We start from the raw sequence: 14,453 nt of genomic DNA on the forward strand, positions 1-14,453 counted from the left end.
CAATTTATTTTAGAAAGTAAAAAAGAAGGACAATTGAAATTTTATATAGTTTTCTCAAGAAAGCAAAATTTTGCTATGCTTTTTATAGGTAAAAAAAAAATAAGAAAAGAAGAAATGAACCCATTGGATTTAAAACTTACTTTTTAGTTAATCGGTTATGAAAAAATTGTGTAGTTATAGAAAGTTACGTTCTCACAAAAAATTTCTTTCTTTTCTTGTTAATCAAACTCTTAAAAAATTAAAAAAAAAAAAAAAATTTCTTTTTATTTTCTTTCTTACTATTTGGATCTAACCAAATTAAGTCTTACAAACTCTCGTAACTTCTGATACTAGTGGTTGATGTTTTTAAATGTGAAAGAGACCATTTGGGTGTCAAAATCATCGACTCTTTCTCATATTGGGGTTACACATGGAGTACATATGCATGTTATGACTCAAAGTCGTCCCAGACTATTTCATGTATATATACGTGTGCGCGAGAGAAGTGAATCATATACACATAAAATATACTTAAATCAAGATAGCATTCCCAAAGCTGTAGGAGAAATGGAGTTGGCTTGGTTCCTCATTTCTTTCTCTCTGCTTGCAACATCTTCATTTGCAGGGAATCAAGGTATGTGGTTATCTCGCATTTACAAGATTCACTTAATTGTTTGCAAGAATTTTTTATTTTATTTAGAAGGTTAAACAAATACATATTCATACCTTTATTAAAGTTCGAATATTCAACCTCTCTTTTGGCCAGTTTGTACTACTTGAACTATTGTCCATTTGATTATTATTTGCATCATTTTCTTTGATTACATATAGGATGTGTGTGTGTGTGTGTCTATATATATATATATATATATATATATATATATATATATATATATATATCTGTGCGTGTGTTGTGCATGATATTAAAGGGATATGGATTAATTAATTTACTTCTATTTCTCTATTTTGGGCAGAGGATGAGCAAGGACTTAACCATTCAGCTTTACACTTCACCTTGCATCATGTGCTTGGACATGGCTCGCCTCTAACCTCCCGGTCTCCGCTATCCTTCTCTGAGTTGCTAACTCGGGATCAAGCACGAGTTAAGCATCTCAGCTCCAGACTCACTAAGAATATAACAAGCAGTGTCACAGAAAACCCTTTTGGATCAAATCTCGTCAGCACACCCGTGAACTCTGATATGTCTGTTGGTGTGGGCCATTACTATGTCAAGGTTGGTCTTGGCACTCCACCCACTTACTATCCCGTGATTGTCGACACCGGCAGCTCCATCTCCTGGGTGCAATGCAAGCCTTGCGAGGTGCACTGCTACCAACAGGTCGTTCCCTATTTCGATCCCTCTGCATCAAGCACCTACAAAAGGTTGTCGTGCACAACACCCGAGTGCAATTCATACGATCGCGGCCATTGCACGCCCTCTAATGAGTGCTCGTACGAGACTAACTATGGGGACAATTCTTTCACTGTTGGCTATTTGAGTCAGGATTCACTAAGCCTAACACAATCGGAAACACTGCCTGGTTTTGTGTTCGGGTGTGGGCAGAACAATAGTGGGTCGTTCGGTAGGTCTGGTGGTCTTTTCGGCCTGGGTGGTAACAAGCTGTCTATAGTCTCCCAGCTGTCAACCAAATACGGAAATGGCTTCTCCTATTGCCTCCCAACAGTGAGTGGAGGCAGTGGAGGCTCGTTGTCCATAGGAAGGGATTCGCTGACAGGACCACCCTACAAGTTCACTCCAATGCTTCCTATTCAACAAGAGACGGGCTACTATTTTTTGAAGCTGTCCGCGATTGTAGTGGCGGGCAGGACACTGCAGGGAGTGTCTGAGGCCGACTACAACATTCCAACTGTAACGACCCACTCCACCACATAGTATGATATTGTCCGCTTTGAGTCTGAGCCCGCACGGTTTTGCTCTTAGGTTTCACCCCAAAAGGCCTCATACCAATTGGAGGTGACACACTTACATATAAGTACTTCACCTTTCCTCTACCCAGGCGATGTGAGATTGTGCATCCGTAACTCGCCAGTGTGGTAGCCTGACAGTGTCTCTTGCACCCGCCCACGGCACACCCGCCCACAAGGTCGTCACAATCCACCCCCCTTGGAGGCCCGACGTCCCCGTCCGCACACTTCCGGCTGGGTCAGGCTCTGATACCATTGTAACGACCCACTCCACCACATGGTATGATATTGTCCGCTTTAAGCCTGAACCCGCACGGTTTTGCTCTTAGGTTTCACCCCAAAAGGCCTCATACCAATTGGAGGTGACACACTTACATATAAGCACTTCACCTTTCCTCTACCTAGGTGATGTGGGACTGTGCACCGCACCCGTAGCTCGCCAGTGTGGTAGCCTGACAGTGTCTCTTGCACCCGCCCACGGCACACCCGCCCACAAGGTCGTCACACCAACAATACTAGATTCAGGGACGACGCTCACGTATCTGCATCCGTCGGTATATGCGGCTCTCCGCGATGAGTTCAAAAAGATCTTGTCCTCGAAGCACGAGGCTCTCCCGAGTAATTCTAATGCGTGTTATCAAGGTAGTTTGAAGGAGTTGTCAGCAGATGTGCCTGAGGTTCGGTTGGTGTTTGAAGGAGAGGCTGAACTCACTCTTGCTCAAAACATTCTTATTGATGGGAGCGGCGGCATTACTTGCTTGGCCTTCGAGACACTCGGCCCCAACTTAGCGATTGTTGGATACATTCAGCAGCAGACGTATAGTGTGGCTTATGATGTCTCCAATTCAAGATTTGGTTTTGCTGCTGGGGGCTGCAGCTAGTTATTAAAATGATGGTAACTTTATCTCATATATTAATGAATAATATGGCATCTCATGAAATGGAGTCAGGAGAACGCTCAGCAACAACCCTTGTTATATGATAGATGAAGATCCCATGATGCTAAATTGTTCTTTTTTGTGTTTTTCGGACTAAATATTGTGTGAGCTAACCATAGGCCTTTTATAGGCCGTATAATCAAATTATATAGTACTATATATTTTGCCCCTTCTGTTAAATGAGTTATAATCGACCCATCAAAGACAAGTATCTAATCAAGCGACACATCAAAACATATTAGATCAAATGGTTATGACCATTTGGTCACGGTTGAAACTGAAGACACAACCAAGTATCTAATCAAGTAACACATCAAAACACATGGATCTAACGATTATGATCATTTTAATCATGATTAAAACTGAAAATATAAGACAAATAATATCGGCAAAAAATGAGTGCGTAAATTTTTTTCCAAGAACCAAAATAAATAAGTAAATAAAAAAACAATAAAGAGAAAATAATTGAGATAAAGTTATATACAAAGCAATATAGAGTCCTTCAACTTAAAAAAAAAAAAAAGTCACAAGACTAACCACTCGGTCCACTCCCATATTTATTTATATTTTACTAAATAATAGTGCGTACTGCCTAGGATGCATAGAATAATATTTTATGATAGAACCTTCCAAAAAAATATATATATATATTTTATGATAGATGCATCCCTTGTGATTGAAAGGGAAATTTTATTAAACAACTATTACACCATCCACACAAATGCCACAACGTTGGACAACTACGAACAACTATCAGGCTCATGGTCAGTGACTTCTCTGGATTGACCCCTCTTACTGATTAATGACCACGCATAACGGAAGAAATATATTCCCTCATCCCAAAATAGTGTTAAAAGTTTTGAGAATTTAACTTTTTAAGTTTATGAGTTTTAGTATTTAATTTTTTTTTGTATTGGTATTGAATGTGTTACTATATTTATTTATAATGGATATGTAAGGATGTGATTTTTACTTTTTATTGGTTCAATGCAAAAGAAAAAAAAAAAAGTAAATTGATAATGTTTAAAAAAAAAAAAAAAAATTAACACTTTAACTTTACAAATGAGACATTCAATTTAGGACAACTAAAAATAAAAAAATTGACAAGTATTTTAGAACAAATATATAATTTACAGGCACGCTTCATCAAGAAGCACATAAATATTTACAAGAGTGAGGCTCGGAACCACATTGGGCCTGGGGCCAAGTATACTCCTCGAGCCCATTCGGCTCCTGGATACTTATGCACAAAACTATTTTAGTGTACTGCCCATCGAGCTTAACATGGTTCTCCAATAAATAAATATATATATATATATATATATATATATATATATATATAGGGCAATAGATTTTCTGGGAATCAAACATTGTAGATTTTACAAAAATAAAAGAATTAATATATATATATATATATATATATATATATATATAAATTTATATTTACTTTAGTATATATAATATTTTAAGTTTATAAAATGTTCTATAAAATTCTCTCTTACCGAAATTCTATCTAACTTTTTTTTTTTTTTTCATTTCTCTTTAACTTTATTGCTTTTTCAAGTTTCTCTTATCCTTTAAAAAAAATTTGCATTCACTTTCTTCAATCAAACACTACTCGTATGTTTTTCTCTCCATTTTTTTTCTTTTATTTCTATTGTAGACACTAAAATTTCATGAATTTTACTGATTAGAAATGACCATATAAGTATTTCATCAGCACAAATTCCACTAAAATATTGAAAAATTTCCCTACACTTCAAAAAAATCACACCACCTTTTTGGATCAAATTTCATCTGCACACCTGTGAACTCTGATATGTGTATTGGTATGGGCATTTACTATGTCAAGATTGGCCTTGGCACTCCAATCAGTTACTGTCCTGTGGTTATCGACACTGGCAGCTCCTTGTCCTGGCTGCAATGCCAGCCTTGCGCCGGCTACTGCCACAAACAGGTTGTCCCCATTTTCGATCCCTCTACATCCAGCACCTACACAAGGTTGTCGTGCACAAGACCCCGGTGCAATTCACTCAAGGAAGCCACTCTAAATGACCCTGCTTGCACTTATTCTAATGAGTGTCTGCTGCTACCTACGGCGACAACTCTTTCTCTAGTGGCTACTTGAGTCAGGATTCACTGACCCTAACCGAACCAGAAACATTGCCTGGTTTTGTGTACGGGTGTGGGCAGGACAATAATGGGACGTTCAGTGGGACTGCTCGTCTTTTCGGCCTCGGTAGTAACAGGCTGTCCATGTTCTCTCAGCTATAAGCAATGGCGTATCCAGCCCAGCCCAAAAATAAATAAATATATTATTAGTATTAGACAACTCAAATAAGGCCAGCTTGTTTAAATCACAATACTAAAATAAAGGCTCAAACTAAATAAGTCCAAGCCAAACAAATCCTAATAAAAAAATTTGCTTTAAAAAATTATGTTATTAAATTTATGTTTAATTTTAGCCCACCCATCAACAATTTCTAGATCCGCCCTTGGCTGTCAGCCAAATATGGAAATGCCTTCTCCTATTGCCTCCCAACAACGGGCGGAGGCAATGGAGGCTCATTGTGTAAACTCTAATTAATTTGTGTTAGACATTAATCACAAATTATCATAAATTCCTAGATCTTTAGAACTTCAATTAATTCACATCCTTATAACGCATAAAAAAATATAGTTAGATATTCATACCTCTATTCATGATATCAAACATTGTTGAGATTAAATTCAATATCAAAATCCTTTAACCACAAACCAATTTGCAACTTTGATCAACAGGTAAATGTAGAAACTGGTTTATCTTTCTTTGTCTTTTGCACACATAAAATTTTCTCATGTTGTATCGTTAATCGTACATAATTAATGAAGTATATGCACTTTTATAAAGGCAGAGAAATGACCAGTTTTCCTTTTAGTAACATAATTCTACTTTCCATCAAAGTAAGAAATAAGAAAATAAAACATTTCTAAACCAGTTTCCGCCTTTGCCTGTTGATCAGAGTTGCAGATTGGTTCGTGGTTAAAGAATCTGGACATTGAATTTAATCTCAACAATGTTTGATATCATGAATAGATGTATGTATATTTAACTATATTTATTTATATGTTATAAGGATGTGAAATTAATTGAAGTTCTAAAAATCTAGAAATTTATGATCATTTGTGATTAATGTCTAACACAAATTAATTAGAGTTTACATGTGGTATCAGAGCTGATTTTTAGGAACTCATTATTTTCCTTTAAAGTCGCATAAATAAAAGTAAAATTAAATTATTGTATAATATATATGTATGTATCCGAATGTGCTGATGTAGTTGATTCCTTTAATAAAGTTTTGTCCACCGTCGATTGACTAATATGCTTTTACATCTTTTATGTAAATTATTGTAAAGGAATTTTGTTTTCATTAGTGCTTCAATTTCTGTACATGATATGAATTGAAAAGTATTTGTTTTGTTTGTTACTTTTTTAATAAAGTCAATCTCTATATCATTTACAGTTTGATGATTATACAGATTATATTTTATTAATTATTTAAAAATTTAATAAATAATTGATTGCACAAAATACGTATATTTATTTATTTTATTAAAAATTTAAATTTCTAGAATAATATGTTAGTTTAGAAATTTAATTTAACTTTAATGGACATGCAAATAATAAATAATTATTTTGTATCCATACATACATAGATGATGGAGAATCAATTTTAAATTGATTCAATTATGATCTTCAAGTCTGAAAATAAAAATAATATATTTTATTATGTATATAAAGTAAAAAGATATTTTTATTAAATTTTTGGACTATTAAATTTCTGGGATTGAATCTACCTATCTAAACTTGGATAGATCGATCAGCATGAGTATGTGTGTATAATGTTAAATGGGTAACTTAATGATGAATATGTCACTAGATAATTTAATATTCATATTATGTGAGGGTTAGTAGCTACCAAAGTGGCCTAACTATGATGATTGATGAATATTAATTATAATAGTAAACATAATTAATGATGAATTAATCTCTATCTAATTTAATATTCATATTATGTAAAGATTGATAGTTACAAAAGTGGCCCAATCATAATGATTGATGAATATTAATTTTTGTACTAGACATAATTAATCATAAATTAGTTACTATCTAATTTAATATTCATATTATGTAAAGGTTGGTAGCTACCAAAGTAGCCTAACCATAATGGTTGATGAATATTAATTTTGGCAGTAAACATAATTGCAATATTTCATGAATTATGATACTTATTATTTTTTGTGATATTCATGAATATTGAATTTATTTAATTATGAGAAATAATTCTCCAAAAGGAATTGATTTTCAAGTGATTAAATGAAAATTAAGGAATTGCATGTATTTTTTAATTAGGTAGATATAGGATATCCAAAGGTAACTTATCTGTTTAATTAAATAATGCATCACCAATGAAGGTATACATATAAATACAAATAAATATCATTATTACTATTTTATAGTTGCCACCCAAATGGGTACTATAGTTATACATTGTATTTATATTTTTAAGTTATATAAACATGTTGTTAATTCAAAGTATTATTGTTGTGAGCATTTTATCTTATTATATTTGTTTTATTATATCTCTTAATGCGCATGCTACATCTGTTCTAATTCTCAATAGGACTAACTTCTCATTATGAAATGAGTAAGTTGAGTTTAAAATTTAGATGTGTTAAATCTTAATTTAGCATTTTAAACTGAAAAACCTACTATTATTACTGATAAAACAGTGAGGGAGAAAAGATTCTCCATAAAGTTTGGGAGAGATCGAGCAGATAAAACATTATGATTATGCGAATAATTGTTCCCCATAATGATAGTGCTAAGGAATATTTGAATAGAAGAATGTTTTCGTATTGTAGATAAATATCTAAAACGAAAATTATTAATTTATATCACTATTATGTAATTTTGTTGGTACTCTTACCATGTATGAGTATGTTCTTAAGATGACTAATGTTGCTATAAAATTGAGGACCTTAGGGATGATTGTGGATGAGAAATTTTTCATTAAATTTATTCTCAATTTCTCGTTTATTCAGTATGAATCATTTCAAATTAACACTATTAAGACAAGTGGAAAGTGATTTAATTGATAATTATATTAATTTAGGAGGAGACAAGACTTAAGTAGTAAGGTAATCATTATGTTCATCTGATGACTCAAGAAGTTATAAATAAAATTTGGGAATAAGACTGAAAAGGCATTAAGTGAGCAACACCCAAAATTAAAAGATTTAGGTCAATCTACTAAAAGAAAGGAATGTAATAATATAAAAGTGTCATGAATGTATTGAACACTTTCAAAAAATTATATGAAATATAAAGAATGATTCGAAAAAGAATGCTAAGCTTTTGGCTTTTATATATTTTGAATTACTTATTGAAATTATTTTTAATACATGATAGGTTGACTTAAGTACTAATACTTATATTTCTAATAGATGCAAGAATTTCATATGGCCTAAACCATAAATTCAAATAAGAATTTCTTATTTATGATAATTGGACAAAAGTTTTGTTAAAATCATTGTGACATTATGTTTAATGTTTGACAGTGGATTTTAGTAAAATTATTTTTAAACTTTTTACGTTTATTCAATTTCTTATAATTTGATTTTATTTCAAAACTTTATATTAATGATTTTTCATTTAAATTTAATAATGATATTTATTCAAAAAATTCTAATTTGTGAGTTATGGTATTATTATTGATGATTTCTCTAAATTCAAACTTAATAGTTTATTTATTAAAAACTTTTTGATCTTGCATCATAATGTTAGAATTAAACGTAACTCAATTAATATAAATTTATCTTTCTTGTGGCATAAAAGACTAGGTCAATATCTAGTGAAAGGTTAGAAAAATTAATAAAGGATATGATTCTTCTGAATCTAAACTTTACTGATTTTGTTGTGTGTGTAGATTGTATTAAGGGTAAATAAACCAAACACAGAAAGAAATGAGCTACAATAAGTATAGGGCTTCTTGAAATTATTCATACAGATATTTTTAGACTTTCTGATGTTCCATCTTTTGGTGGAGAAAAGTATTTTATTACCTTTATAGTTAATTTTTTTCACGCTATGGATATATCTATTTGTTGTATGAAAAATGTCAAGTAATACTCTTGAAGTATACATAATTGAGGTCGAAAGGCAACTAGATAGAAAAGAGAAAATCATAAGTTCATATAGAGGTGGTGAATATTATGGAAAGTATGATTAAATGGGTTAAAACTCTAACTGTTTGCTAAACTCCTTGAAATGTATGCCATTTGTGTTCAATACACTTTGTTATACATGTCACAGCAGAAGTGTGTAGCTAAAAGGCGTAATCGTACTCTTTATGGATATGGTTTGGAGTATTTTAAGTAATTTCTTGTTACCTATAATATTATGGATATTAAGTAATCTAAAGGGTACAAGTTTTACTGTCCTAAACATAATACGATAATTATTGAAACCGGTAATCACAGATTCATTAAGAATGGTGAAGTCAGTGGGAGTGATAAAAATAAGAATTTGATCAATTCAGAAGTTAGGGTACAAATCTTTTTACCCATAACTTCTAAGGAAATAATTGTTTCTTCAGTTGTTGAATCGTATAACAACGAAGAACAATTAAATGATTAACAATTCTATAATGAGATTGTCACCAATGAATAGATTGTAGAAGAATCATAAGGAATAATATTAAGACGATTTCAAAGGCTATATTTGGTAGGGTGGGTTTGAAGGGGAATGATAACATTAATTATGAGGAAAAGGGAAGGAAAGGGAAGGGAAGGATAATGATTATTTGATATTGTGTTTGGTTGATTAATAAAGGAAAGGAAAAGGAAGGATAATAATCATATTTGGGGAAAGAAAGGGAAGGATAGGAAGGATAATTATTTTAATAAATTTACTATTATGCCTTTCTATATTTTAAAATATAAATTTATTTATATATATATATATTTGTCTCGTATGCAAATTTTTTTTAGGGCAATTTTTTTTACGGCAAATCAACTCCATCTTTCTTCTCATTCTCAACTCCATCTCTCTATTCTCGTTCTCAATGCCGAACCCCTTTCTCTCTCTCTCTCTACAACTACAAACTACTACAAGAATCAGATTGGCTGCAAGAATCAAAACTTCAAAACCCATATAAAATTTGTCTGCAAGAATCATATTTGTTTGCAAGAATCAAAACTTCAAAACCCATATCGGCATCATTTCAGATTGTTCAAAAAATCAAAACCCAATTTCAGATTCATTATAAAATCAAAACCCATATCGATCAAACCCCATATCAGATTGTTCAAAAAATCAAAACCCATATCAGTTTCCATCGCCCGCTGTTCCAATTCGAGTTCGCCGTTCACCGTTCTCAAGCTTCGCCGTTCGCCGTTCGCAAGCTTCGCCGTTCTCAACTCTCAGCTTGCCCTCATCTCTCTCTATAACTAATCAAGGGTAAGATTGGCATATGAAATCACACACCAAGCCTCTCCTTCCCTTTCCCTTCATTTCCTCCCATTTTTGGGAGGTTAAGAAATTTACTGTTGAAGGCACAAGTTAACCCTCCAAACCCTTCCCTTTCCTTCTAACAATTTTTGCCAAACACAAATTTTTAATCCCCCTCCATCACCTTCCCTTCCCTTTTCTCCCATTTCCACTCTACCAAACTGACCCAAAGAGAAAGGAGTTCTGTTATTTCGGATGACTATGTGATATATCTGCAAGAATCTGATTTTGATATATAGTGAGATATATACGGATCCAGTTACATATTCACAAACCATTAACAGTAATGATTTTACTAAATGGATTGGTACCATTAATGAAGAGATTATAAAGAAACCTTCTCTTCAATATCTAAGAAGGAATCTTTTAAAATATCATTGCATTAGTAGCTTATTATGATTTATAGTTACATTAAATGGATGTAAATACAACTTTTATGAATGGGAGTTTATAAGAAAAAGTCCATATGGAACAACCTGAAGGCTTCACATTAGAGGGTAAAGAATTCATGGTCTGCAAACTTAAGATGCCAATATATGGATTTAAACAAACTTTTTAACAGTGGTATATTAAGTTTAATGATACCATTATTTCTTTTAGTTTTAAGAAAAACACTGTTAATCAATGTATATACTAGAAGGTTAGTGGGAGTAAGTTTATATTTCTGATTCTATATATTGATGATATTTTATTTGCTAGTAGTGATCTTAGTTTATTATATGAAAATAAAAGTAATCTCTAAGAACTTTGAAATGAAAAATATGGATGAGACATCCTACGTAATAGATATAGAAATATTTCATGATAGATCACGTAAATTTTTAATATTGTCTCAGAAAACATATATTGAAAGAGTTCTAGAAAGATTTGGTATAGAACATTATTCAACCAGTATTATTCCATACATAAAAAGGGATAAAGTCAGCCTAATGCAATCCCAAAGAATGAGTTAGCTAGAAGGTAAAGAAACAAAAAATATTCTTTATGCATATATTGTGGAGTTTGATATTTATACAAGTTGGTATGTGATAAAAGATTATATGCTCATACCTAGAAAGACATTCTTTAATTGGTTATTTGTTTCTTTTGGCTGGAAGAACAATATTATGAAAAAGTATAAAGTAATTTTTTATTACTTTGTCTATTATGAATTTTTAATTTGTAGCATGCTTTGAGGCTACAATTTATTATTGCATAATTTATTTCAGGATTTGGAGTTATGAGTACCATTTTCAGATTGCTGAAAATTTATGCTGCAATTATTGATCTTCTTGTATGAAAAATGATAGGTATTCTAAAATTGAAATACTTTATCATTAAAAAAGATGTTTAGAAACAACGAATGTCTATTGAATATATAAGCACACAACTTATGATTGCAAATTCATTAACGAATGGACTACTGTAATACCCCTAACTTTTGAAAGGATAGTCTCGGTAATTTGTTTAATTGTTTTCTGTTTATTAATTATTTTTGGTTCATTAATTTGTTTACTTGTTTTCTATTCAGTGTTATTTGAATTAATTCGTTAGTTTATTTGTTTTCTTTGGGTTAATTAATTATTTGCATTCTTTACATTAATTGGAATTTTTATTTGTTTCTTTAATTGAATTAGTAGTTAACTTGGAATTTTTATTGTTAAATTAGTAATTACATGTTTTAATTTGTGACTAGGTAAAAAAAAGTGTGGTTAGGGTTTTAGCTCTGTTTAGGTTTAGGGTTATTTAAGGAGCCGACGGTTGAGTTTATGGGCCTCGTTTCAGACTTTAGGTATAATTGGACTTAGGGTTTTGGTCGCCTATAAATACATAAGATAAGTCTGCTTAGGGAACAAAATAATACAACCAAAACACGCCTGTGGAATTAGAAACGAGGAACAGAGGAGGTTGCAGTAGGAGTCGCTGGAGATTGTAGAAGACAACGCAGAGATTTTAACAAAAATCTCACAAGGCAAGTTCTAACCTTACTCTCTCCCTTATACTCGTGTTCTTTGCATACTCAATGGTTCCAGGATGAATTACAGGTTTAAAAATAAAAGACGTTGTCTGTGTCATGCCTAGAGTGTAACTGAAACTGATTTTGGTTTAAAACTTGTAAACTGTTAAACTTTGAACTGTCTTATTTAATTCTTGGTTTAATCCATATTAGTAGCATAATAAGGACTGAGTTAAGGACTGGAATCTCCTAGGATTAATTGAAACTCTCTGAAAACCTCTACTGTGAAGTGTGGGAGGCGTAAACGGCGACCAGAGAGGAGAACACGAAGAAGAGGAGGGAGAGAGCCGGCTCCTATTGGATTGGAGCCGGCTCCCCTTGGACTGGAGGCGGCTCCAATGGTCTAGGAGCCGGCTCCAGGGCCATTGGAGGCGGCTCCAATATTCTGGAGCCGGCTCCCGGTTGTTTATGCGTGAGTTTTGATTCTGTGGGTTGTTTTTTTCAAATTTTTTCAGTGATTAGGCTTCCTAGTGATTGTTTTAATGTGTTTATTGGTGAATGAATACTGTAATGGGTGATTTAGGAATGGTCTAGGGTAAACATAAATATGCAAAGACCAGATTTTATAAAATTGGACACAAAGCGTTAACCATTAGGATTACATGGAGTTAAATATGAAGGTCTTGTAGACTGTGTAGATTTGGAGTTTCTAATTTCTTAATTATATTAGAAATTTTCTGTGAGAGCTTGTCCACTCGAATTATATGTTCATGACAATAGAAACTATGCTAAAACAATTTATATTTCACTGAAAATTAGTTGATGATTAAATTTAACGGTTAGTGCGGCAAGTTGTTGGACAGGAAACTATAAGTATAATAGATTACTTATATTTATTCTGCATGCTATAGATTTGAGTGGGAAAATGTCTATTTAGGCTCTGTTAATTCTATGGAAACTGGGAATAGGTCATCATTATTAATAAAGCCCTGTATGATCAAATTATGGATTCGGAATTGGCTTACTTAAGCATGTTTGTTAATCTGTTCTAACATGTTTAGTTTGGAACTGTTGGTATTGACATTTATATGGTCATTATTTTGTCAACTGTAAATGTAAATAAGCGTGTTGATTAACTATTCCAATATGCATAGTAAGGAGTAGTTGACATTGATATTTATATTTTCAATGTGAATCAATTATTGGTATTTTTAAGAATGGTTGCTAATGCATTCTATTATGTGTAGTATGGAATTGTTGACATTGTTGTTATAATTATCGATGCTTTATCAACTATTGGACGGATTGGATTGTATGTACCGGTATGGGACGGTGACATACTGGGTTTGGATTAGCTCAAATTGCTAAGTCCTACCTATTTTGGAGTAAGGGCACGGGTTATAAAATACAATCCTCCTTATATATATAAGTCGGTACGGTTGACTACGCCGAGTGACTTATTGGAGTTCTGGTGGATGGATAGAAACGGAGTTTAGATATATTTTTATGTTACCGTGTCATGAGCTTGAGTCTCAGTGTCGACGGTTAGGGTGCGTATATGCAGTTGGATGTGTAGCTGACTGTGAAGGTTGAGGTATACCCTGTTTAGGTTTAGGTACTCATACCCACTCAGGTGCGTATTGTGTGATGCCTTCTATCCAGGTTGAGACCCCCTTCATGGCCTAGCGAGAGTCCAGTAGTGTGGATTTATTTATGTACGGATTATTAGTTATTGTTGAACTATTTAGTATGTACATGCGTATCGAGTCTCTGCTTGGATTGTAGTAGGTTAGAACTTGTTCGTGGGCCTGACCCACTCCTATTTTTCAGGTGTACGTCAGTTCCAGGCTTGAGCTTGTTCGTGCAGAGCAGAGACGATCTTCCATTCTACCGAAGATGTAGGGTTTCTTTCCAGATCTTGGATTTGGGGTTTTATCTTTTATTTTACTTTCATTTAGTGTGAGACTTTTATTAGGGGTCCACTATAGATGGATTCCCGAGTTGTTCAAATTATGGATATTTGGTTTATCAAATTTAACATATTTAATTATTTAAGGATTATCTTTTAGTTTCTTTTCAGCTTTAAACTTTCATTTCTTAATTCATTTTGTATTCTGTGTTC

At 32.8% G+C, this 14,453-nt stretch overlaps 1 protein-coding gene across 1 annotated transcript; it reads left to right on the forward strand.

The window, feature by feature from the left end:
• Positions 1-457: 457 nt before the first annotated feature.
• LOC132276868 (aspartyl protease family protein At5g10770-like) lies at positions 458-3,036 on the forward strand. Its single transcript, XM_059778502.1, has 3 exons — positions 458-613; positions 954-1,849; positions 2,403-3,036. Exons 1-3 carry the CDS (start codon positions 547-549, stop codon positions 2,784-2,786), a joined length of 1,347 nt encoding a protein of 448 aa, XP_059634485.1. The 5' UTR covers positions 458-546; the 3' UTR covers positions 2,787-3,036.
• The last annotated feature ends 11,417 nt before the right edge of the window (positions 3,037-14,453 follow it).

Source organism: Cornus florida, unplaced genomic scaffold (assembly GCF_030987335.1).
Source record: "Cornus florida cultivar Cherokee Brave unplaced genomic scaffold, ASM3098733v1 CherokeeBrave_3.0.0_Hap2_Chr01, whole genome shotgun sequence".
NCBI classification, from domain to species: domain Eukaryota; kingdom Viridiplantae; phylum Streptophyta; class Magnoliopsida; order Cornales; family Cornaceae; genus Cornus; species Cornus florida.